Source organism: Triturus cristatus, chromosome 8 (genome assembly GCF_964204655.1).
Source record: "Triturus cristatus chromosome 8, aTriCri1.1, whole genome shotgun sequence".
Taxonomy (NCBI): Eukaryota; Metazoa; Chordata; class Amphibia; order Caudata; family Salamandridae; genus Triturus; species Triturus cristatus.
This window is the reverse complement of record NC_140591.1, coordinates 33,326,103-33,353,526: the sequence shown is the minus strand read 5'-3', so window position 1 is coordinate 33,353,526 and position 27,424 is coordinate 33,326,103. Positions and strand designations below refer to the sequence as shown.

At 46.3% G+C, this 27,424-nt stretch overlaps 1 protein-coding gene across 1 annotated transcript in view; it reads left to right on the top strand.

Moving 5' to 3' along the window:
- LOC146799893 (cytosolic phospholipase A2 gamma-like) overlaps positions 1–27,424 on the top strand; it is a 335,231-nt gene that overhangs the window by 298,266 nt on the left and 9,541 nt on the right. The window contains exon 11 of the mRNA XM_085623690.1: positions 20,043–20,208. Coding sequence (XP_085479816.1) covers positions 20,043–20,208 — 166 coding nt within the window. The remainder of the gene's footprint in view (positions 1–20,042; positions 20,209–27,424) is intronic.

The following is a 27,424-nucleotide window of genomic DNA, read 5'->3' as shown; positions in this document are numbered from 1 at the left end:
CCTTTAGTTCATAGCACCCCTGCGGCCTTTATATCCTTGGCCCTGCCGCGCTACACTATCCATAGCACGTTTTGGAAACCCTGGAGATCATGTAAACATAGGTCACAGTCCTATTTGTGTGCACAGCAAAGAGTCAATATGAAAACTGATTGAAATCGAGATGTTTCTGTTTCGATTTTGAATGTGAAAATATAACACTGCAAGTAAACAGGAACTGACAAGGGCCTTTTTAGGTGAGATTAGATGACCTTTGTGAATGTGTAGCACAAACAAGAAGTTGCTATAATGAAATAGACTAGGGTTAAACATTTTCATGACAAACAGCATACATTAGCCCCAATTCAAAGGCTTTATAGTAAAGCTATGAAGGTCACACACTTGCGCTGCTTAAATTTTACCAACATTGCCAATGCGCGTTTAGAGTCAACAGCATTACCCTATTTCTTTACATCACCAAAAACATCGACTAAACAAAGAGGATGCCAAGGTGCATCAGATTTGGCAAGCTAAGGAGCATTCAAAAGCACAACACTGGACTAGAAATCGGGGCCCACTTAAAAGACAATAAATAACTCTTCTACCTACATACCCATGCCACGCTAATCTCCCTCCACAAAAAATGATCATGAGAAGGGTTGGGCATCTCCAGCAGCGAGCAGCTCAAATTAAGTACTGAAAAACAATTTTCAAATTCAAAATAATACTACATTTTCACCTTTTACATGCACAGAAATTTATAGGACGGTAGTTATGCCTGTCAGACCAGCCAGCACACTTTGTGGCCAGTAGCGGCTGCTACCGAACGGGCATGGGGGTGGGAGATGTGGGTGGGGTGAGGGAATTAAAAATAAATTTTAAAAAACACCTATCTGGTTGCGGCCGGCTCACCGTCCAGAAGCCACCTATCCTCCGTTCTCTTTCTGGCTTCTGTGAAAGCAGGACGCACCCAGGCTCCCCCTAAACCAATCACAGCGCAGCAATGCAGCGTTGTAATTGGTCTGAGGTTTGGTGCTCAGACTGGGTATGGGAGCCTGGGCATGTTCTGCACCCAGGCTGTAATGTAGCCTGGGTGGAGAACATACAAAGTGGGCATGACATTTTGGCCGGCCAAAATGTCATGCACATTTACAAAGTGTCTACCACTCCCCCAGCCTCTAAAGAGGCCAGACCCGCCCCCAACCAACTGAGCCAGTAGTTTAAATAAAATTGTAATAACATTAAGTTATTATCATTTTATTTTTCTATTTTTAATTAGTCGCTCAGCGAGCAGTGGGGCGACGCTTTACCGCCTTAGCTGAGGAGCCACCACTGTCTGTGGCTCTGTTATGCTAGGAACTGGCTCCAGGTTCAGCGCCATTTGCTCTGCCATGTCAGGCTCCTTATTCTAACTCTCCTTTCTGGGCTGCGGTTTAGATTATGTGGGGGGTATATCGCTGCTTCAGTTGTCTCTCCTATGCCCCCTCGAAGCGGTCCTGGTTGCCACTCACCGCCACAGAGCAGAACAACCCCCACTTGGTTCACAGAAACTAGAATAACAGGTATCCACCTCCACTGTGCGCTATACAATGAAAAACTTAACATCCTTTGACCTCAAATTTGATTAACTATTCTATCTTGATTTACATGTGAAATAGATGGTCCAGAGTTCCAAATTCCATCTAAAACCTCTCTGTAGCCTCAAGCCTTTGCTTGAAAAATAAGACAATGAACGGGCAATCCCAGCCTACTCCAATTCCAATTCCTACTCACTTTAGACCATGGAAACGCGCTACTGACTGGACTGTTTAAATGCTGCCAGTGTCCACTGAACGCGGTTCTCCTTTGAGCAGCATCTCTGGTCTTGTCCATAACAAAATGATCTCAACGCATCATAACAGTTCTTTCATCAATAGGTTGGTGTCTCATGGGGTGCCACCTGAATTTCGGACCACATTAATCCCCTACAAGAAGATTTGCATGAACGTACTCTGAATACCTTTCTCAAAATCAGATCAGTTATCTAGAAAGAAAAGAAATCAAATAACTCAAACTCTGCTCATCTTGTCTCATCTCAGGTTCTGAGCGCCAACAGTCATGTTCTGAAAATGCACCAAGGATCTCAAATTCGATTCAGACACCTATCCAACTGCCCACATGAACTTCGATTTTAAAGGTTTCCAAAACAGCATTTGCCAGTAGACTTTTCATAACCTGTACTCACCTATTGTATCTGGTCTCCACTAACATGCACTGCAAAGATAATATCAAGTTCTGTAGTAGGGGATCTCTGTGTATAGTCATAATCTAGTGAATAGTCCCGCCCATGTGCGCGGACCCCGGAGCAATAAAAAATAATCTCTAAAAGGTGACAAATCATGCAGACCTGCATACACCTTTAAGAGAGAATTTAATTTAAAGACAGATAATGCAGCCTATACCCACAGGCTACACTGTCCAGTACTTCAACTAGAATTCCACCAAAATCCACAAACAGCACTGCCTGTCCAGCTTTTCTCCCCATAGGAAAAAACCCTGCCTCTACCAGCAAAAGCCTCTGGAATGATAGAGAGGAAGGAGTGGACAGACAAGCCCCATAGGCTGCCATTATGTGGCTTGGAACAGGATACTGTGCCTTTAAGAAAACTTTCCAGTTTTCCAGAACTTTCCCCAGTATCCCAGAATGCCCAGCAGGTCCCATTTACTTTCAGTTCTTTTTTCCGGCTCCTGCTAGCAGGACCCTGGAGCATTGAGCTCTACCTTTTTCAAGGTTTTTCATTGAGATTTTGGCAATTTTTGTCACTTTTTCTTGTGTTTAGTAGCTGGTACTGTCAACATGCCTGGCTTGTTCGACAAGTGCCCGGAATGTGGTCGAAAGAAGGCTAAAACTGACCCACACGAGGTGTGCATAGCTTGCCTTCCCCAGTCCCACGTGCCTGAAAGCTGTACCATCTGCCACTCGTTTTCAGCAAGAACCCTGAGGGACAGGATGAAGAGCAGGCTTCAAGCTCTGGAGGAGCGAAGACTGAAGGCACCAGGTGGGTCTGGAGGGGCTGATTTGGCCCATGCTGAGGCCTCTGGGGGGCTCCCCAGGGGCAGGAAGACCAGTAAGCGCTCCCGCTCCCCGTCGACGTCGAGGGCGTCGACGGCGACGTCGAGGAGGATGACCACCGTCTGTTCGCCGTCTCCCCAGGGCTCTGGGGAGAAGCGGCGTCGACGATCGCCGTCGAGGGACCTGAATAGGCCGCCGTCGACTACATCGGCGTCGTCGGCGACGACGCCGTCGTCGACTGCGTCCAGCGGTCGACGTCGAGAGAAGACCCGGCGTCGGCGTTCGGCGTCGAGGGATCGCAGCTCGCCGTCGATGAAGAGAAGGAGATCGACGTCGAGAAAGCGAAGATCGACGTCGAGAAAGCGAAGATCGACGTCGAGAAAGCGAAGATCGACGTCGAGAAAGCGAAGATCGACGTCGAGGCGAAGATCGCCGTCGAGGCGAAGATCGCCGTCGAGGCGAAGGTCGCCGTCGAGGCGAAGGTCGCCGTCGAGGCGAAGGTCGCCGTCGAGGCGGAGGTCGCCGTCGAGGCGAAGGTCGCCGTCGAGGCGAAGGTCGCCGTCGAGGCGGAGGTCGCCGTCGAGGCATAAGTCGACGCCGAGGAGGAGATCGACGCCGAGAAGATCGCCGTCGAGGTCGATGTCGAGGAAGAGAGAGTCGCCGGGATCGGTGTACTCAGCGGTGTATACCCCGCCTCGGAGGTCTCCGTCGCCTCCTCCTCTCCCACCTCTGCCACCGCCTCCTCCTCCACCACCACCACCACCACCGCCACCTCCTCCACCACCGTCTCCACTTCCTCCACCGCCTCCTCCGCGGCCGCGGACTCTGTCTCCGCCACCCCGGCCTCTGTTGCTGCCAAGCACTCCTGCGGTGCCGCCGCCGGTCCCCCCGAGGTCGGTTTCCCTTCCACGGTACCCCACTCCGCCGCAGGGGACCCCGAAGCCACGACGCCCACGGTCGCCTGGACCAGCGAGACCGGCGGACAGGCCTAGGCCGAAGAGGTCGCGCTCCCGCTCTCACAGGAGGCGACGATCGCGGAGCCGAGGGCGATCCTCGTCAGACTCTAGACGACGCCGCAGAAGGTATAGGTCCAGGTCGCGCTCCTCGGACAGGGACCTTTCCCCGACGCTGTCGGACTCCCCGGGGACTAGGGTGTCGCCGGTGGACGACTTGGTCTCGTTCCAGGAGGTGCTGTTGCGAGGGGCTGCGAAGCTGAATATCACGGTGACGGTTCCAACACCCACGACGTCCGTGATATTTGAGACGCTTCATAAAAGACACTTGTCTCGCCCCCTCCTGCCTCTCGTGCCTGGACTGGTGGAACCAGCTTTGGAACTGTTCCTCACTCCCGCAACAGCGAAGGCCGCTCCGTCCAGGCTCATGAAGAAATATAGGGCCCCGGAGTCGGATCCGTCATTCTTGAGAGGGGACCCGAAACCGGATTCGGTTATCGTGACGGCGGCGAGAAAACAACATGCGACCGCCCCGGCCTCCACGGTGCCACCGGACAAGGAAAGCCGCTGGCTGGACTCTGCGGGCAGGAAGGTGTGTGGTACCGCTGCCACCACGATGAAGGCGGCGAGTGCAGGGGCGTTGTTGGGCCGTTACGACTGGGCCCTGTGGGAATCCCTGCAGCAATATGCGGACCTCCTGCCACGAGACAAGAAGGAGGACTTCTTGGAGACGGTGCGCGAAGGCATGCTGGTTTCTAACCAAACGATCAGCGCAGCAGCGGATATATCGCTATTGGCCGCCCACGCCTACTGTCATGGCGTCCACCAGCGGCGCCATTCCTGGTTGCGCCTGACGTCCCTCAAGCCGGAGGCGCAGCAGAGAGTGGCCAACCTGCCCTTCTCGGGGGAAACCCTGTTCGGGAAGCATGCGGACGATGAAATGGCCCGCATGAAGGCTGAAGCGGAAACCCTGACGGCCGTCGGGTTAGAGAAGGCCGAGAAAAAGAAACGACCGTTCCAGAGGAGGTTCGGGTCGTCGGGCCGAGGGCGTGGGCAGGGCTCGGGACAGCAGCAGCCACAACAGCAGCAGTTCCGCAAGCCCTTCCAGAAGCGCCAGAGGGGTAGAGGTGGCCAGCAGGCTACTACCACAAACAAGGGCCCGGCCGGGTCTCGGCCCTGAGCTGTTACTTCCCCCTCAACCGTTACCCACTCCAGTGGGGGGAAGCATTCGATTTTTTCCGGCAGAGTGGAGAAAAATTACTCAGGACAAGTGGGTGCTGAATATTGTTTGCAATGGATACAGTCTTCGGTTCATCAGCCCGCCTCCAGCGATTCCGCCGGTCAGCTCTCGCTTCCAGCTGAGGGAGCTCCAGGCGGAGGCAGACATCTTGTTGAGAAAAAAGGCGGTAGAAGAAGTACCTTTGTCTCAAAGGGGAAGAGGTCTGTACTCTCGGTTCTTCCTCGTTCGCAAGAAGGACAAGAACGAGTTCAGGCCCATTCTGGATTTGCGACAAGCAAACAAGTGGATTCGCAGAGAAAAGTTTCGCATGCTATCATTGCACCAGATTTACCCTCAGCTGCAACGGGGAGACTGGCTCTGTGCCATAGATCTACAGGATGCGTACTTCCATGTGCCCATAGCACAGAAGCACAGGAAGTTCCTGCGATTCCAAGTCGGCGCCAATCACTATCAATACACAGTACTGCCATTCGGGCTAAAGTCTGCTCCCAGGACTTTTTCGAAGTGCATGGCGGTGGTGGCGGCACACCTGCGGAGGAACAAGGTGTTTGTCTACCCGTATCTGGACGATTGGCTGATCAAGGCGTCATCCTTCGAGGAAGCGCAAGACCACTTCCGTTGGACGTGCGAGCTCTTGAACAAGCTGGGGTTACACGTCAACATGTCCAAATCAGTCCCATCTCCGGTACAGTGCATACAGTACCTGGGGGCCTCCATAGATACGCGGTCAGCAAGCGTGTCTCCTTCGGAGGAGAGACGGTTATCACTCCTTCGGAAGGCTCAGGACCTCAGGACTGCTCCATCGACGACTGTGAGGAAGGTGTCGTCTCTACTGGGATCGATGGCCTCCTGTATCTTCCTCACTCCGCACGCACGTCTACAGATGCGACCACTGCAGGAGTGCTTGGAGGATCAGTGGGATCAGAAGACAGGTTCTTGGGACGACAAGATCCGACTGTCTCTACATGCTCGTCAGTCTCTGAAGTGGTGGTGTTCGGCGGAAAACCTCCTCAAGGGGGTTCCCTTCCACAAGGACATTCCCACGACAAATGTGGTGACGGATGCTTCTCTCCAGGGCTGGGGTGCGCATTCCGGGGACCTGCAGATTCAGGGGAAGTGGTCTCCTTTGGAATCGACGTACCACATCAATTTCCTGGAACTCAGAGCTGTCTTCCTGGCACTGAAGGCTTTCCTTCCGTCCTTCCAGACCAACTCGCTGCTGATACAGACGGACAATACAACCACGATGTATTACCTCAACAAGCAGGGGGGGTCGAGATCGCGCACTCTGTCGCAGGAGGCGCAGGCGATCTGGCGCTGGCTGCTGGCCCGAGGATTGACGATCACGGCCACGCATCTGCCAGGGGTGCAGAATGCTCAGGCGGACGCCTTGAGCAGGCTGATTCAGGAGAACCACGAATGGGTCATAAACGACGAAGTACTAGGAGAAGTCTTCGCAAGGTGGGGGACTCCAGACGTAGATCTGTTCGCCACCGCCGAAAACAGCAAATGCCGAGACTTCGCATCCAGGTACTACCAGCGGGGGACGCTGGGGAATGCGCTATGGATCGATTGGTCGAACAGCTTTCTGTACGCTTTTCCACCCATTCCCCTGATTCCGGCGGTGCTCATCAAGCTGTCCCAGTCCAGGGCGCGGATGATCCTGATCGCCCCGGAGTGGCCCAGGCAGTGGTGGTTGACGGACCTTCTTCACCGGTCTCTCCTTCCTCACATGCGGTTGCCGTGCAGGCCGGACCTTCTCACGAAGTTCGGGGGGCGGATGGTGCACCCCAACCTCTCGTCTTTGAGTTTGGCGGCATGGCTCCTGAAATAGTGCAATACGGTCATCTGAATCTACCAGACGATTGTATGGACATTCTGAAGGAGTCTAAGCGACCTTCCACTAGGACATCCTATGCTTACAAGTGGAAGAGGTTCTGTATCTGGTGTAAGTCCAAGAACTTTGATCCAACAACATGTAAGGAAGATGTCATCCTTCCATACCTTTTGCATCTGGCGCAGTCTGGCCTTAATTTCCATTCCATTAAGGTTCATCTGGCTGCTTTGACTGCTTACAGGAAGTGCCCTTCACAGACGTCCTTCTTTCAGATTCCTGTGGTCAAGGATTTTTTGGAAGGCTTGAAGAAGGTGTTCCCTCCTGTCAGACTTCCCTCGCCTTCTTGGGACTTGAATGTGGTGCTGTCCAGACTGATGAGAGAGCCTTTTGAACCTATTCACAAGGCTTCATTGCAGCACCTATCCTGGAAGGCGGCGTTCCTAGTGGCCATTACATCGGCTCGCAGGGTGAGTGAACTTCAGGCATTATGTTGTCAAGAACCTTATACTGTGTTTCATGCTGCTAAGGTTGTGATGCGTACTCACCCTAAGTTCCTTCCTAAGGTTATCTCTGACTTTCATGTCAATCAGACCATAACTTTACCTACGTTCTTTCAGAATCCCTCTTCACCAGCGGAAAGGGCTCTCCATTCCCTGGATGTCCGAAGGGTGTTGAAATTTTATCTGGATAAGACCAAGGATATTCGTAGGTCTGACCAATTGTTTGTTAATTATGGCTCAGTCAGGACTGGTCTTGCGACCTCTAAGCAGTCCATCTCTCGGTGGATTGTGTCCTGCATACAGTTGTGTTATCAAAAGGCTAATAAGACCTTAGGGGGTAAACCTAAGGCTCATTCCACCAGGGGCAAAGCTGCCACGACGGCTTTGCTGCGTAATGTTCCGATTGCGGAAATCTGTAAGGCGGCCACTTGGAAGTCGGTCCATACCTTTGCTGCGCATTACTGTCTGGACTCGGATGCCAGGGCAGATGCTCAGGTTGGGCAGGCTTCGCTGCGAAATTTGTTCGCACAGTAGTGGTTGTGTCTTATGTGTTCTCCACCGCTTTTGTTGTGTGGGGATGGGCTTGCCATTCTATTCACTAGATTATGACTATACACAGAGATCCCCTACTACAGAAGGAGTAGTTTCTTTTCTGTAACTCCAGTTCTGTAGTAGGGGTATCTCTGTTATAGTCATAAGCGCCCGCCCTCCTCCCCGGTGGAGAGATACTTATTCATATGGAGAATGCTACAGGTCTGGCGTGCTACGCCTTCAAAAAGAACTGAAAGTAAATGGGACCTGCTGGGCATTCTGGGATACTGGGGAAAGTTCTGGAAAACTGGAAAGTTTTCTTAAAGGCACAGTATCCTGTTCCAAGCCACATAATGGCAGCCTATGGGGCTTGTCTGTCCACTCCTTCCTCTCTATCATTCCAGAGGCTTTTGCTGGTAGAGGCAGGGTTTTTTCCTATGGGGAGAAAAGCTGGACAGGCAGTGCTGTTTGTGGATTTTGGTGGAATTCTAGTTGAAGTACTGGACAGTGTAGCCTGTGGGTATAGGCTGCATTATCTGTCTTTAAATTAAATTCTCTCTTAAAGGTGTATGCAGGTCTGCATGATTTGTCACCTTTTAGAGATTATTTTTTATTGCTCCGGGGTCCGCGCACATGGGCGGGACTATTCACTAGATTATGACTATAACAGAGATACCCCTACTACAGAACTGGAGTTACAGAAAAGAAACTACTCCTTCCACCAAATACTTAAACTCCTTCTTTTGTAACCTAGTGTTCACTTGTTTACTGTATATTCTATGTCATGCTCTATAAATTACTCTGCCACCCTTTCCCAGGTTCTTGGCATGATGTATCCAAAACCCAACTAAATAAATAAGTAAAAACCTCTAGAAGGGAACACCACTGTTCAGCTCCCTGAGAACTCTGGTTCATTGTTGTATGGGCACAGAAATTTGCTGGTGGAAGTGACACAGTGGAGACAGGGTGTGGCAAAACAAAGCATTGTAATAAGGTAATCTCAATGATAGACTATGGGAGAAGTAGACACTGAAGTAGTGAAACATGAATTTAAGAGTTTTTCATTACTACGGCATGTAAAACTTAAAAGTACATATCCTACTTTTGAAATACACTGCACTCTGCCCTTAGGCTGTCCAGGGCATCCACTAGGCAGGACTTGCATGCAGTAAAATGGAAGGTTTGGGCCTTGCAAGAGGGTTAACTTTCCAGGGCGACATGGCAGTTTAAAACTGCAGACGGGCTCTGCAGTGGCAGTCCTGAGATATGTTTAAAGGGCTACTGAAGTGGGTGGCACAATCAGTGCCACAGGCCCAGTAGTACTTTTAGGTTTACAGGTCCTGGGCACATGTAGTGCACATTACTAGGGATGTAGAAGTAAATTAAATACGCCAATTGTGGATAGGCCGATGTTACCATGCTTTAAGTAGAGAGCACATGCACTTTAGCACTAGTTAGTAGTGGTAAAAGTCCTAGAGTACTAAAGCCAACAAAAACAAATTCAGCAAAAAGGAGAAGAGGAAGGAAACATGTTTGGCAGTTTGGGCCAGCTGCAGCCTCATGCCCCTGTCAGCATGCTTGTCCTAAGAATACAGGGTTTGGGAGGAGACGATGCTTCATATATTGGATACAGCAAGGGACTCCCTCACCTTGGGCTACCCCTTCTCCTCTGGATCCACTGCTAAGTAATTTTTCCTCTCCTCTTCCTCTTTCTCAGGGCCACTACCCTCTTGGGCCTCTAGTGGTGAGTCCAGGTGTAACCAGAGATCCTCATTCTCTAGTCCTAGAGCTGCAAATGGGTCCTCCTCCTCAGACTCCTCCCCTGAGTCATCTGTTGGAGCCTCTAGCCAACGTGCTTCCTCATAAGCATTCAGGGCTCCCTGGAGAACCTGCCTAACAGACATCCTCCTCACAGCCAGCCCCTCTCCTTGATGAAATCTTTCAGCTCCTTCATTTTGCGGTATGATACGAAGTTGAGACACAGAGTTATCTCCATTCTCTCAAGGAATCACTGGTGCAACAAGAGTCCAAGGTGTATGAAGATTATTCAGGCCAGCACATTCATGGACAACTTCGTACTAAGTCGTATCCGTTCGGCGCTGTGCGCCGCCCTGCCTGGCTTCTCCCTCGAACCGGAATCCTCCCCCCCCTTAACACTCATAATAGAAAGCCCTACTGGGGTGCATCTCATTTCCAAACTATACAAATCATGCGCACCCCTACGGCCCGCTCATGAAGACCAGGTTCGCGTGGACTGGGAGACTGACTTGGGGCACCCTATCACGGACGATCAATGTGTTGCGCAGTAAAGCAGGACGTCTCACTAAACAGCAGACACAAGCTGCTACATTCCAAGTTCCTATGTCGAATTTACTTCACCCCAGCTAAAGCACACAGGCTAGACCCTGCCAGACCACACACATGCCGCAAGTGCGCAGCCCACATGCCGACTTCGCTCACCTCACATGGACTTGCCCCAAGCTCCATATATACTGGGAGGAAGTACACTGCACATTAGGTGCCATTACGAAACCGACCCTTGCCCCCATCCCAGAAGTAGCGTTGTTGTCGAAACTATGGTATAATGTGACATGCAGTCAAAGTGTGTCTCTCTCTAAATACTTACTGTTTTCATGCCAAGAACTTATCTTTGTCCATCTATGCCTGTAACAACTGCTCTATTGCTAAAACTATAAAAAAAAGTTAAAAAAAAAAAAAGGTGTATGAAGATGAATTAGGAGTCAAATTTAGGAAAATTACTAAGCGAGAGAAAACAAGAGATTTAAAAACTCACAGTGGTCTTAGCTGTGGAAATGTAGTGTACACCAAGTCACTGTATGGCATTGCACAAAAACAAGTCCTATTCTCACTGCTGACCATCAATGTTAGAAATTGGGTTACTGGTAAGCAGAGGTATGCACCTTGTCCAAGCAGGAATTACAATCCTAGTAAGGGTGAGTCAGATACACACCCTAAAGTAACCTGTGCTCACCCTCTTGTGCTTGGCATAGAGGAGTCTGGGACTATCTGTTTGCGCTAGACCGGGTCAACTCCAGAAGTTCAGGTTGACTGCGATAGAGTGCAGGTCGGATACAGGGACCATCCTTGGCCTGCTGAAACAGTACTTTGGTTCAAGGTTACGTCGACGTCAAGGATCAGATGCGAGGAGCAAAGGAGGTGATGAATCAATCCTTTGGATGTAGGCGATGTGTCGGCTTCGAGCTGCGCAAACTCGGAAATGCTTTGGAAATGGAGGCGATGAGCCATGCTGTCGAGGATGTGATGTCTTCAATCCACGCCGCAGCAATGATGCATCAGCATCGATGGGGATGCAGTGTCCTTGATCATCGCAGCAGCGTTGATGCTTATGCATCGATCAAGAGGAGCTGGTTCTGAGCAGTGCAACGGAGTCAATTCAGGGATTTTGGCAGTTGCAGCATTTTATACCTACTTTCAAAGGTTCAGGAATGGATTGCCACCACTTGGCAGGACAAGACTTGTAGAAGGCAGCATCCAGGTGATGTGGCAAGGTGAGTTGGAAGTCTTTTATATCCCTGAGACTTCCATCAGGAGGCAAACCAGTTAAACCTTCAAGTAACTCTGGTTCTGGGTTTCAGGGATACAGGTCCAGTCCTTCTCACTCACAGGCAAGGAGGACAGCGGAGCAGGAGTCCAGCAGAGTAACATTCCATCAGAGGGGCAGTCCTTTCAGCAGCACACCAGTCCTTCTTCCTGGCAGAGTATTCACAAGTCCAGAAGTGTAAATTAACAGCATGGGAAATTGGTCAGAATCTTTTGAATCTTATTATTGGCCTGCATTCGGAAACATGGCTTCAGGTGAAATTGGCTCATGATAATACACTGTCGCCATAAATGGATACCACAAATGGTCTTAAGCAAGGCTGTGTCCTTGCACCGCTGTTATTTTCTCTCTATATTGCAGACATAGATTTGGCGCTAAGTTCCGATATGGGTGTGGCACCTTAATTAGGAGGTAAAAAGATACCATACCTAGCATATGTGGACGACTTAGTAATTTTGTCCTTAACTCCGAAAGGACTCCCGTATCAACTGAATCAACTACATACCTATAATACAGTGAACGATTTGATAGCCAATTGTCAAAAATACAAATTATGACATTTGGACAGTCTATAAAACCTAAAAAATGGACACTGGGAGAAAATATAATTGGGGTAGGGGAACAATACAACTATCTCAGAGTAATCTTGGACAACAAGTTATCATGGTCAAGCCATAAAGTTAGTAAAAATGCAAAATCAACTGCTGGTCACCGCAGCTGGTTCCTCATCCCGGCTCCTCCCCCTGGAAGCTCTTAAGCCTCGGGGCCCCCGCTTCGCGGGTGCCGCTCGTGGGTCTGTGTTTGCCCTCAACCCCTTTTGGATCATCATACCTGGAACTTGCTGGCTGACACGAGGAACACCTTGCAGACTTGGGGGGCCTTAATCTTATCCGGACAGCGCTGAGCTGAGTCGGGACTGCGAGGACCAGGCTGCTCGCTGGTCACCGCAGCTGGTTCCTCTTCCCGGCTCTTCCCCCTGGAAGCTCTTAAGCCTCGCGGCCCCCGCTTCGCGGGGGCCGCTCGTGGGTCTGTGTTTGCCCTCAACCCCTTTTGGATCATCATACCTGGAACTTGCTGGCTGACACGAGGAACACCTTGCAGACTTGGGGGGCCTTAATCTTATCCGGACAGCGCTGAGCTGAGTCGGGACTGCGAGGACCAGGCTGCTCGCTGGTCACCGCAGCTGGTTCCTCTTCCCGGCTCCTCCCCCTGGAAGCTCTTAAGCCTCGCGGCCCCCGCTTCGCGGGCGCCGCTCGTGGGTCTGTGTTTGCCCTCAACCCCTTTTGGATCATCATACCTGGAACTTGCTGGCTGACACGAGGAACACCTTGCAGACTTGGGGGGCCTTAATCTTATCCGGACAGCGCTGGACTGAGTCGGGACTGCGAGGACCAGGCTGCTCGCTGGTCACCGCAGCTGGTTCCTCTTCCCGGCTCCTCCCCTTCCGGCCCTCACTCTTAAGTGCATAGCTTAGTCCCGCGCACTAGCGGGACGCGCGCGGGACAAGAGCCGGGGCGAAGACCGGGCAAAGAGCGGGCCGTTTGAGGCCGTTCGAGACTGGAGACACTGGGCTGGGCCACCCCCCCTTGCATTTCGACCTCATCACCGAGAGAGATAACCAGCTTGAAAACTGCAGGAGGAATGCCCAGGGCCAAGAGCACCGTTGCTGGTACCACCTTGGATGGAACTCTGGACAATTTCATCGTAAGAGCTGCAAACCTTTTAGAACGTGAAATTGATCTAACAGAGCGTCGTCTCTCGTTGGACCCGCTTACTGCTAAACGTTCTTCTTTAGGGAAAATTGCTTCAGCTGTTTCACCTGCGCCTAATAATATAAATTCTATCCCAAATAATGGTACGATCAGTGAGGGGGAAAGTATTGATTTAACTGTGGCTTCAAGTCTGGAAAGGAAAAGGGACAATGTCGTTAGAAACACTAACAGGTCCGATATCATCCCGTCCGATGTTGTGATTACCCAATCTGATGGTGTATCCACCCGAGCTCAATCACATGTCATTCCCGATGTTACTTCCCCCTATCCCGCCTTAACTTCAGGGGCTAAACCAAAACAGAAGGCTGCCCTGCGTGGAAAAAAGGGGAATCAATCAACATTGAATAAATCTAAAACTGATAAATTCCCATCTGATCAAATCCTGGGGATTGTCGAACAACCTTTGATTGAAGCAACTCCAAATATATCCAGGCAAATAGATGATGGGTTTTTTTTCTTAAAAATAAGGGAAGCCTTTGAACATTCAACCCGACCGATCCTGGATAGGCTTATTAAGATAGAGGAGCGCCTCAAGAAACTAGAACAAACTGCCCTAACAAACCTTGAATTTAATCAATTAATGAAGATAGATTTACATAGAGAGCATTGTGAACTTCTCCTACCTGCTAATACTGCAAGTAATTCTAAAGAGAAAACCTCCCCTCTCTTGTCTATCCCCCATTTGGACCGGTCCTCAGGAATATGCCGGGGTAAAGGTGAGGACACTGCCTGTATTGAAAACTCTATTAGTATTAGTGCCTCCAAAAACTCACCTACAGGAGAAATGCCTCAGCAGAAATCTCCTGACGCCAATACAACAGTGAAAAATGACACGGTACAGAATACAAATGCAAAGGTGAATAGAAGGGTCTCGCCCAATGAAAATGCACATAATTTACCCACTTTAGATCTTCCACCAGAATCCGCACCGTATGCTATTGTATTGACGGGCGTACCTTGCATTGGAGAAAATATCACTGAGTCATATTATGAGCTAAAGAACAAAACAATGCACTGGCTCAATAATAACCGACCACTCCCTCCTGGTACCCATGCTAAGATCTTGTTTGTGCGGAGAGTCAGCTGGGTGGGTAGAAGAAATAAAGATATATTAGGGGATTGTATTGTTGTTAATTTTAGCAACACACAGGCGGTAAAATTCATCCAACAGGCACGACCCTCTTTACATTTCACTAGCATTACCCCATTACCACTTGCTTACTTTTATCCTTCCCAAGTTAATAACAACATGTGGGTTCAGGTAGGGCGAGGTAAAACTAATAGTAACTCCGTAAGAGGTGGGATGGCTACAACCGAACAGGGTTGGCTGGAGTCCTTCTCAAGTGCAAACAGGTACAGCTGCCTAGACTCGGTTGACTGACTACCCCCAAAAAAAACCCCTGCTTCTGAATCTGCAGGGAAGGTTCTAAATGAGGATGCGTCAACATTATTGTCTGACCAACAGCCAGCACAATTGATAGCCTCCCCCAGGGACAACTCTGAAACCACCATTATTAACACCACGATGGTAGAGACATTAAACCTCCCCACACGACTAAACAGAGGAACGCTTGAGAATGTGGTTCCCTGTGAAATTACCATTCTTCCCTCTCTGCTAGAGGTCAACACATGTCCTGCTCTTACATTCTTGTCTTGGAACATTGCAGGCCTGTCCTCTAGGCTAGGAGACACGAATTGTATCACCTTCTTAAAAAAGTTCTCGCTAATTTGTCTCCAGGAATGTTGGACAGTTGATCCTATTCACATGACTGGCTATCGTACCTATCATACGCCTGCAATACACACCACTAGAGGGAGAAACAAAGGGGGTCTATGCACCTATGTTTCCAACTGCCTAAAAGACATAAAAATCTCCTTTTCACCAGTTTCCGCATTTTATCAAATTCTGCATATAACGCTTGGGGGCAAGTTACATATAGATTTGATACATTTTTATAATAACATCCCAAAAGACTTATGGGCCTCGACACTTAAAGAACTACTCGAGACTCAAAAAAATATGGATGATAAGGACTCCTCTGATACCTGTGTCATTTGGCTTGGTGATTTCAATCATACTTTATGTCCATTTAGCGACCAAAATATATGTGATCTAGGGGAGAGGGAGGGCGCCCCTTCTGCACATTTTTCCCATACTCTTTTGGGAAAATACTTAAACGACATACTCTTCTCTCTGGATTTGGGCTTCGCAAATGAACTCTGCTCCCCATTAGTCCCGTTTAACCCCACTTTTATAGGTAGAGGCTGCAAATCAGTCATTGACTTCCTGCTAATATCTAAACGTTACTCTCACTATATTTGCATGTTTGAATTATGCGAGGTAGCAATGAGTGATCATCTACCCCTTAGTATGTCCCTTGCCATTCCGAAGGGCAAAAGTAACATTGATTCTATGGTCCAGAACCTATATAACTATAGAATGGTTATACTTTCAAATGGGACAAAGTAGAACCAGCGGCCTTCCTTGGCACTTTAATTCGCTCCAAGGAAGTGGAATTTAACACCTGCCTCACTGAGAGCGTCGACTCCCCAAAAGTGATCGATGCTTTCCTTAGTATCACTGAGGAAATTGGAAATTTACTTACAAAACCCCTGCATCTCGGAGCTAACAAAATCAAGAGATGGTTTGACAGAGAGTGTAGCAGGACCCATGCCCATTTAATGACCCAACTAAAGCGAGATCCCAGGGTAATGGCTGAAGTAAGATCGGCTAGATTCGCCTATCAACAGGCAGTTAAAAAAAGGAAGAAACAAATTAAACAGGATGCTTGGCATACCCTTCGGGAAGCCTGCCAATCCAAAAACAACACTGCTTTTTGGAAAGCGGTGAATGCTCCTTTCTTTACCAATAACGAATCAGATTCTATCGAAATAGCCATCACTGAAGAGACCTGGGTGACTTATTTTCGGGAGCTCTATCAAGAAGACCCTCAGGTAGTCATAGAAGGGGGGCTAAATTTAAGATTTCAGGATAGATTGTACTATCCAATTAACGTTGTCTTTTCCATAGAAGAAGTACTGATAGCCATTGACAAGAGCCCAGCGGGAAAGGTTCCGGGCCCGGACGGAATACCCGTGGATATATACAAGGCTAACAATAAGTTATGGGCTCCTCTTTTAACCAATGTTCTTAACAGCTTTACAAAAGTGGGTTTTCCGCGGACTTGGCAGGAAGCCATCGTGGTGCCCATTTTCAAGAAAGGAGATCGTAACACACCGAAGTGTTATAGACCGATCTCCTTACTTGATTCACTCATGAAGATCGCGGGGAGAGTTATACTCAACAAATTGCAAACATGGGCCGACGAAAGAGGTATTCTCTCCCAGTTCCAATATGGTTTTAGGGAAGGTCTGGGAACAACTGAGCAAGGATTGAACCTAGCTCTATTAGTAGCCAAATATGTCGAGGCAAAAAACGAGAACTTATTCCTCACATTTGTGGATTTAAGCTCGGCTTTTGACTGCATTAATCATAACAAACTTTGGCTAACTATGCAGGACATGGGAGTGGACCCAAACCTTCTAATTTTTATCAGAGAACTATATCGAGATGCGGGTGCAAGGGTGCGTTTTGGAGATAAGGGGGAGTGCACTTCCAAATTCCCTATAGGAAAGGGTGTGAGACAAGGCTGTATTTTAGCTCCTTTTTTGTTTAACTTATATATTAATTCAGCTGCATCTCACCTCTTGGAAGATAAGCAGGATTATCCAAAAATTGGCAACTCCCATATCCCCATCCTCTTATATGCAGACGATGCTGTAATAATGGCCCGGACTCAAATCGGTCTTCAAAGATCGATTAGCAAATTTTCAGAATACATGGGCAATAGGGGCCTAAAGATCAATATCAGCAAAACTTTTAACATGTGCTGCATAAAAAAGAAGAACCTTAATTGCAATTCCTTTCTATCCAATATAAAACTTACGACCGTTAATACTTTTTCCTATCTGGGTATTAATTTCGATAAAAAGGGCACTTGGACAGCAGCAAGGGAATCAAGAAAATTAGCTTTTTCACGAGCTATAGGGGCTGTCAAACATTTCTCTAACAAGGTAGGGGGCCGTCCTGTATCAGTACTGTTAGATATTTATAGAGCCAAATGTGTATCTACAGCACTGTACGGTGCAGGAATCTGGGGAATAGGGAACGCCTCGAGCATTCAGATTTGTCAGAATGCTTTCCTTCGTTTCCTATTGGCAGTGCCTGGGTCTACCTCCTCTTATGTTTGCCATCAAGAGTTGGGTGTACCTTATATCTCAGACCTTATCAACTTAGAGCCCATTCTGTTGTGGCACAAAGTATGGTCTGGAACCGAGACAGGTTTGAATAGGGACATTATCAGGGACTGTCTTGGTTTAGATGGGTCCTCAAAAATTTCCTGGTTCAAATATCTTAAACGCCTTTTTGCTGAGATGGGTCACCCGGAATTCTTTGATTCCCCAGACACCATGGCAGACTTGTCTAGAAAGAAACTCAAGAAATCCTGCTTGCACTTTCTAACAGAGAAACGCTGGTTTCTAGAGAAATCTAAGAGTTCTGTTATGGCCAACCATCTACTTATCCAAAATCAAGGCATACAGCCATACTTGAACCTTGTCCCTAGCTGTTACTCCCGAATGCTTTTAACCCGATTCAGGGTAGATGCCTTTTTTAGACTAGTCACCTTTCCCGAGATGAACTGTTGGCTAAAGGATCTTATTCCTTGTCCCTGTGATGAGGTCTCTGTTCAATCATCTCTCCATTGTATCCTTTTTTGTAAATATTACTTAGAACCAAGGAAAAGGTTGCTCCGACCCGTTTTAAATAAATTAGGGCTGAGGCAATGCAGAGTGGCGCTGGTCAAACTGCAAATGTTGGATGATGAATTTCTCATTTTTTCTGTTTCAACGTTTCTTAAAACCATCATAAGATTTAGGATCTCCATGAATTAGGTTATCTTTTTACGGCATAATTTGTATTGTTTCTTGTTAAAGATGAATTATTATATATGTATGCTTTTATGGTTTTGCTTTTAAAATCGAATAAAGCTGTTTTTGTTTTTGAATTTGAATTTGAGGTCAGCATATTACGCAATGGGACTAAAAGTGAGAACTTATGTTTTCAATCCTGTAAATAATGTATGGCGACATTGTTGTTTAAATTGTTTTATCACGTTTCATTATTGTTTTCTGTTGCAAAGGTTTTAATTAACCAACCAATCCTAGATAAACTTGAAAGAGTTTTTCAGTACTTTGTCATGTAAAACTTAAAAGTACATGCCCTACTTTTTACATGCACTGCATCCTGCCCTTGGGCTGTCCAGGGCGGCCCTTTGTGCAATAGTACTCACAGAGTAGGTCAAACTCTGGGAAACATGCAACTCCTAGGCCAACAAGATGGAAGAGGACAATGAAGTTGATAGGGTGTGTGGCATCATTCTGGTTTGCACCAGAGAAAGACGGGGTCAAATTAGATTGTCAAATGAATGGAAGTAGTAAATGATCATACGTCCTATGTTTAAAGCATGATAAAAGAATGTTAGAAAGAGAATGATGTTGATTGGCTCAGGTAAAACAATCTCAGTTCAGTTTCCCTCTGAACATTAAGGGGCATATTTACAAGGAAATTTCAGAGCATTCAGAGCTGTGCCAAATTTGGCAGTGCCATGCTCGACTGCCTAAACGCATGGATGCGCCGCATTTACAATGATACGGTGCAGTAGTGTGTTTCGCTATTGCTAGTGCTAAAATTAGCTGCACAGTGCCAAGGCAGGCACTCTTGCACAGTAGTGCAAGGGTGCCAGCGTTGCAGGGAATGATTGTTTATGTGCTGGAAGGTTTGTTACTTCTATGTGTTCTATGTGTTCTGCAGAATGCAGCACATATAAAAGTATCGAATTATAATTATTTAATGATTGTTTATGTGCAGGAAGGGGCAGCTTGCTGCATTATGGTATTAGTTTTTGGCATTGCCTCAGATTTACACATCCTTGTAAATCTGGGGCAGCATAAAAAAGGAATGGGTGTTGCAGTGAAATGCTCACAGCAACACACATTGCATGCCCCTTTCACTCAAAGTGATGTGTGTGAAGGGACCATATTTACAAGGAGGCCTTAAGCTTAAAAATGTTGCTTAATACCGCTTTGTAAATATGAAGTAGGGTGTGGCACCACAAGTAAGTCGCTAAGAGTGATGTTCTTGTGGTGCGATCCCCTTGTTCAGGGGAAAACTGAACTGGGAGTGATATCCAAAGCCATGTTTATGGTGGGAAAGAAAAGGGAAAGGAATATTATTTTGGTAACCTGGAGAACAAAAGGAAAACCAGGTGAGCTTGGGTGGTTAATGAGGCAGACTGAGAATGACTGAGGTATGGCTATACTGTGGGTAGGTGAAGCAGAAATGTTCTTGCAATAAAGAGTCCATCATCAATGTTAGCAATCCCTTAACTTGAGAAATATATGTTTTTCCTCAGCCTCTTTAGGGTTGGTGATATCACTGTTGCTTAGTCAGAAGCCATAACAAACAACTAAGAACACACCTATATATTTCTTGCTATCTCACTGAAATTACCTGCAATGTCTCATTTTGTCATTTTAGACCCTCAAACGAACTGCTGACTACTGCAAAGCCAACAATATTCCCTTCCCAGATATCAAGGTGAACAAGAATGAAGAAAAGGAACCCTCTGGATGCTACGTCTTCAAAGGTCCCAATGCCCCTACAGTGTTACACATCCCACTTTTCAACACAGGGAACTGTGCAGGTCAGCAGTTATTAATGCAGGACAACTTTTGTTTACATTCCGTTTGTATGCATTTCTGTTTTATTCAGCGCCACATGAAATGTTTTAGTTGCAAAGAGTGGTATGAAAAAAAAGGGGTGGGGTCACTTATTTATTTATTAATTGCACAGTAGTTTCCACCTTAATCTGCTTGTCATTTTCATTTGTAGTTTCACTTGTACATTTGAAACAAAAAAATCATCAGCTACAGAGCTTACATTTTTAAAACCAAATTCATAGATGACTGTATTGATCTTACTCAATACCTAATAACCATACCATGGTTCTAACTTGTGATGGGTCCAATAACCGACCTGCAGCAAAGCGGATAAAAAGTATGGATGCATTGGAGTTCTTCCAAAGTGTGTTGATCTACACATTCCATATGGCATACTTCATTTACCATTGAAAACAGATTATTGAAAATATTTGTATCCAAATGCAGCATCCGATCTAATTGGACATCTCTGTCTTTACTTGTGTCTTTATTGTTTATTTATTTTTTCTTAAAAAAGGAGTAACAACTCCCCCCAGTGGCCTTACAGCATTCTGGGCTTAACTACATAAAAAAAAGATGGGTAGTAGGAGGGTCCACCTCAGAACTTTTCGACTTTCAGAAATTGTGTGGTGTACCGTTACCACCCACCATCAAGTGTTCGCCAAAAGATGACAAAGTGAGTTCCAAAACCAACAATGAAGAAAAAAAGTTGGTCTTAGATCTGCTGAATATGTGGTGCTAACTTTCTGATTATCTTTATGGCATTTAGGTAAAAACCTAAACAGAATTTAGAAAAAGCACGAGAGAAGCATATTTAAAAACTTAAATCCATAATATCTTCACTATCCATAAAATCCTTAATTGGACCTCTGTATATAAACTAAAATATGTTTGGAGAACACATCAAATTTCTATGAATTAGTTAAAGTTAATTTTAATAAAATGTATAGTTATTCTTTAGTTTCTTAGTAACTGTCCTAAAAAAAGTGTACTAAACATGTCACTAACCATTTACCATGTATGTACCATGTATTGCCTCGAACTTAGGCCTGGGCATATGTTAGTAATTTCAGACAGAGACTGCATAATTTACGTGTGGAACTTAAGTCACAAAGGTAACTTACACTCTAGTGTAATTTACACTTTGGAGTAAGTTTGATTACCTTTTGCTTATTCGCAAAATCCAAATGTAAGTTATAACCAATAAAAACAGTATTGAGTCCAGCACAACACATGACCAGCCACTGGTACTGCAACACCATCCCTTAGAAAATAATGGCAGTAGAGAATTAAATAAATCCCCATCTGAAATAATGCTAAATTGAATTACATTGTGTAAAACAATAAAAATATAAATAAATACATTTAAAGTCATATAAATACAAATAAACAATAGTACATATTTATCATTTAATTGTAAAATATTTAAATACCCTATTTCAAATTTCACAAACATAAAAACTTCCAAATGTGCTAATACTCTTTGCAGACCAATTGTCTCTTGGTCCTTCAGAACCAAATTGTCAAAATACACAGCAATGGCAAATGTACACCTCAAGTGTTCAAGATTGGCAATACAGAGATTGAAGAGTTGCAGGCCAAAACACCTTTTCTTTTAACCCTTCATCAGTTTTATACTCTCTTACATTACACCTCCATATAAATATTTGTGTGCCATATCTGTATGAGAACGAGAAGTCAATCATTGATCCTGAAAATGTCAGCTTTTGTCACAGTAGTTCGTATTCAATCAATCAATCGGTATTTGTAAAGAACAGCTTATCACCCCTGAGGGTATCCAGGTTCTGGGTTGCTGGGCTTAGTTGTACAGCCAGGTATCTTCCTGACGTCTGTCAGTGAGGGTGATGTTCGGAGTTGGAGGGGGACCCTCACACCATCATCTGATCAAATTCTGAAGGAAGAAATCCATCCAGGGCAGAATCCTCACCAACGTCCAAAATATCAAAAAACTCTTCTCCGTCATCAAGGAATTTGCCAAACCCTGCAGTGAAACAACAGACATCCCACACTTCCAAGACCTCTGCAACAGACTCAGCATCTTCTTCCACCTTAAGATCAAGATGATCTATGACAACTTCAAAAACCACGATCTCCACATTGCTCCTGCAACCCCTCCAAGCGATGCTGTCCAACAAAGACAGCTCAATTGGACCCCACTCATGGCAGAAGACACATTGAGGACCATGAAAAGCATCCACTCTGGGGCACCCTCAGACCCCTGTCCACCCCACATATTCCACAGACCCGCCACAGCCATCGTACCCAAACTACATCAGATGATCAACTTCCTTGATGATTGGTAACACGCCGAGGTCAACCCCCTCCTGAAGAAATCCCCTGTCGACCCGACATGACGAACCTCAAAATCTTCAGGCCCATCCCTGTGCTTCCATTCGCAGCCAAAGTCATCGAAAAGGCCCAGCTAGCAAACATCATTGATGCTAATAACGTCCTAGACATCTCCCAATCTGGATTCCGCAGCAACCACAGCAACGAGACAGCCCTACTCACCACCACTAACAACATCCGCTCCCTCCTCGACTGGGGCGAAATGGCAGCCCTCATCATCCTGGACCTCTCAGCTGCTTTCAACATAGTCTCACACCTCACCCTAGCCACAAGACTCCACGACGCCAGCATCCGCGACAAGGCCCTCTACTGGATATGCTCATGCTTCACTGTCAGAACCCAGCGAGTTAGACTCCCGCCCTACCATTCGGAACAGGCATCGACCAACTGTGGAGTGCCCCAGGGCTCCCCCCTCAGCCCCACCCTCTTCAACGTCTACATGGCCCCCCTCGCAACCATTCTAAGGGACCACGAGCTCAACATCATCACTTACACTGACCACACCCAGCTTATCTTCTCTCTCACCAACAAACCCAACATCACCAAACACAACTTCCAAGAAGGGATGAAAGCTGTTGCCACCTGGATGAAAAACAGCTGCCTGAAACTCAACTCAGAGGCGATAGAAGTCCTTATCCTGGGCTCCACCTCCTCCACATGGGACGATTCCTGGTGGCTCACTGCCCTAGGAAATCCCCCCAACGCGTTCTATGCCGGAATCAACAAAAAACTCCTTTGCAAACTCCAGACCGTACAGACCATACAGAAGGCTGCAGCCAGACTGATCCCTGACATCCCCAGTCACAGCCACATCACCCAACTCCTCTGCGATCTCCACAGGCTCGCACTTGAAAGAAAAATGACCTTCAAGCTCCTCAGCCACACATACAAGGCCCTGCACAACACCGGACCAACATACCTGAACAACCGCCTCTCCTTCCACGCACCCAAAAGACACCTCAGATCAGCCAACCTCTCTCTAGCCACCGCCCCACGCATCTACAGGACTAGAACGGGAAGAATGTCCTCCTACCTCACAGCCAAGGCCTGGAACAACATCCCCCTTCACTTACGGCAAGCCCCACACTGTCCCAGTTCAGGAAGGACCTCAAGACCCGGCTCGTTGGATGACCCCAGCACTCAATGGAGCCACCCCTCCTCAGTGCCTTGAGACCCTCAAGGGTGAATAGTTGTGCTTTACCAACCCTGATTTATTGATTTATTGATTGAGGGAGAAGGCGTTTCAGCGATTGGTGGTGACGTGGCAGAAGGAGCAGCCTCTGCTGCGGCTACGGTGGATGTGCGGTGTCTGCGCGAGGGAGGAAGAGCATAGGTTTTAGGATGTTTGGTGGAAGATCAAGGGGTGGTTCTTGTATGCTGGTCCTTGGTCATGAAGGGATCTGTAGGCATGTGTCAGTAACTTGAATTGGCATCTTTTATGGGCCGGGAGCCAGTGGGGGTTCCTTACGAGTTGGGTGATGTGGGTCTGTCTGGGCAGGCTGAGGATCAGTCTGGCCCCTGAGTTTTGTACCTTCTGGAGTCTTCTCATGAGTTTTGTGGAGGGTACTGTGTATTGATCTGGTGAAATGATGTTGTATAGTCTACCAATAACAATACATCTTAATTTCCAAACTTCTCAAGGCATTTCTAGACATATTCACTAATACACCCCCTCTATTGCCTACGTAATGAATGGGGAGTGAAGTATTGTTTTTATCAATCTCATTAAAGTTTCAAATATAAAGTGAGCATAGTTTCACCTCACAATGTACAAGCACATATAAACAAAAGATGGCAGGGTAGACCATGGATGTTTGTTTTGAATATGCTCCTTGTAACTGTTCTGCCAAAAATCTGGGCGCTACAGCTGTGAATATTGGCAACTGGATAATATCCCTGGTAGCCAAAGGTTAATGTTTTGTGGAGTACTCTGCTAGGCCTGTGTGCTCTGATGATCACATGTCCAATGTTGTTGACTTTTACTACCAATTAACAAAATTCCTGGCACAGGCCAATTTTGTATTTTCATTGAAGGCATTCATCGGTCCCAGACACCTGTTCTAATGTGGAATTCCCATTACTCTTCCAGTATGGCCCACTTTGTTTCTGCTGCCACTTTACTGGTGCGTTTAGCCACCAAGGATCAGGATTCTCTCACTGTATACTCCTTTTAGTTGATTATTTGTTCATACTCCTTACACCAATTACACTCTTCACTCATAAACCTATACAGTTAAATACCTCAAAGGACCTTGAAACAGAATTTTACAGTAAATGTAAAGAACAGGAACAATATTCAATAACGACCTTGAATCTGCAATTGTTGTATTAAACAAGCTGGTGCAACAAAGAAGTTAAGATATCCGAATAGAATATCTAAACCTTAAACAAATGGTTTAGCTTCAAACTAGTCCAATCCTGTAATCTGGAATGCCAAGGATGTACATCTCATTCTGAAGCATTTTGGAGAGAGGAGAGGCTACCAAAAAGCCAAATGGAAAGCAATAAAGAATATATACCAAAAGCTCTTATGATTCCCTGATGATATTGACATTTTCAATATCTAATAGGAAATGTCTAGTTCAGAAGCAATTAAGAAGCACCCCATCTGCAGCCCTCAACATGCGGAGGACATGCTACTTTTGTAACATAAAATAATGACATAAAGAAACAAACGATCTGTGAATCAATTATTAATAACCCCAATAATAAATTACTCATATGCAATCATGATATACTTCTCTCTGAATCCTGGCATAGTCACTGGATGAAAAAGAGACTGAATCACTGCTCCACTCCTAAGAAACCAATGGCACACCCTCTTTTACAGGCCTACTACCACTGATTTCTATTTCCTTATTGAAAAGAGCAAATTCTTGAGAGCAATGGCAGAATAGTTGAATAGATATTTAGGACAAAATCATCTTCTTCATGAACTTCAGTACAGATTTGAACGCTCAAGAAGTTGGAATCCTCCTTTTTTGATAACCGAGTAGAGATCCTCACCTTGCTCGAAGAAGGCTAGCAAACTTATCCAAGCCTTCTCATCTCTGAGACTAACAATGCGGCAAATCCTGATACTGAAGTGCATTCTTGTATTGGAACACCAGAAGCAGTTCCTATCATATGCCAACAACACACAATATACATTAGTATAGAAAAGACTGTGGTAGGTAATGTAACAGTTTCAATTACACAGACCACAACTAATAATGGTCAAGAAAAGTTATCTTCTAAGCATACCAGAAAAGAAATCATAACTTTACGACATCTGGGCATTGCCTATCTCCCTTTCAATGGAACATCCAGAATCTAGACCACTTCCACCAGATCTCAGAAAGTTAAGAACCTGGGAATCATGTTCAACTCTAGCCTCTCATTCAGCCATCAAATCAACGCTTTTCATGAGGGTGTCAATATGTAACTCTCTGTGCCATAGAAACATCTCCCTGGATTTAATTAACATGATATCTGTTTATGTGGTGATAAGACTACTGTAATGTGATGTGTACATGGATCACAAATACATTTCTAGACAGACTACAGAGACTCAAAAAACAGGCTGTCAATTTTTTTCTGAACTTGCATAAAGTCAGTTACCTAAATTCAGCTACATAATGTATTGCTCTAACTCCTGTGGAGTCCAGGATGAAACTCAAGATACTTTGCATTATTCAGAATGCCTACAGGAATAGAGGGCTATCATATCTAGTTATATAAAGTCCTGAATTTCAGGCACTCTGCACCGGTATCTCAAACCAACTCACACAGACTCCAGACTACCCAGAATGCCACCACCAGACTCACCCTAGACATCCCCTGCAGAGCACACACTGTGTCCCAGCTCAAAGAACTACACTGCCTACCCATCCAGAGGCGCTGCCAAATCAAATTGCTCATCTATGCCTACAAAGCCCTCACCAATGCCCGACTTGCCACCTTAAGCACTGCCTTACCTTCCACCGTCCAACTAGGAAACTGTGCTTAGCCACATTCTGCCTCGCACAGATACCTCACATCTTCAGAAGTAAAAGAGGAGGACGCTCTTTCCTACGTCACTGCCAAAACCTGGAACAACCTTCCCCATCACATCATGACCTCCCTATCTCTACTCGCTTTCTGCAAGAAAGTGAACGCCTGGCTGTTCAACCAGCAGCTCCCATCGGCCCACACATCTGCTATAGTGCCTGGATACCCACACGGGTGATAAATGCACAATACAATTCCTCATAACGTAAAATAACATAACATAACGTAACGTTATGTAGCATAATATAACGTAACGTATCTGCGCTAATTGCCCTTGTATCTTACTACATGCCAAACTATCAGTATCCATTAACCCAATACCTTGATGTCGCTTGAAAACAGTGGTAATCCTCAGGTTGCAAGTTTCCAAATGCCATAGATCTGCATATCAGAGTACCAGATAACTGCATTTGATTTAGGAAATTCCTCAAAACTAAACCATTATGGAGATCATTTGACTGATATCTTTCACCAGGGTCTTTAATCAAAGAATGTTGCACAACAGCCCTTGCTCCTTCCTGCTGAACTCTTATGACCTGCTGCTTATTTTGGTTGCTTTCGATCTTACTCTCTTCTTTATCTGTTTCTACACACCAGATCAGTGCTCCAAAGTTCCAGTGGGACAAAATGTGGTACTTTAAAATAATTTTTTATACATAAATAAATAGAAATATTTGCAAACAGAAGTAAACCAACAGTAGCTAATTCAGCATGGGTTCTGGTCCAGAATGAAAGGAATAGAGGCAAAATATTTTCAGGGCTTAATGGAGGGCTAGGACACATACCTATAAAACATGAAAA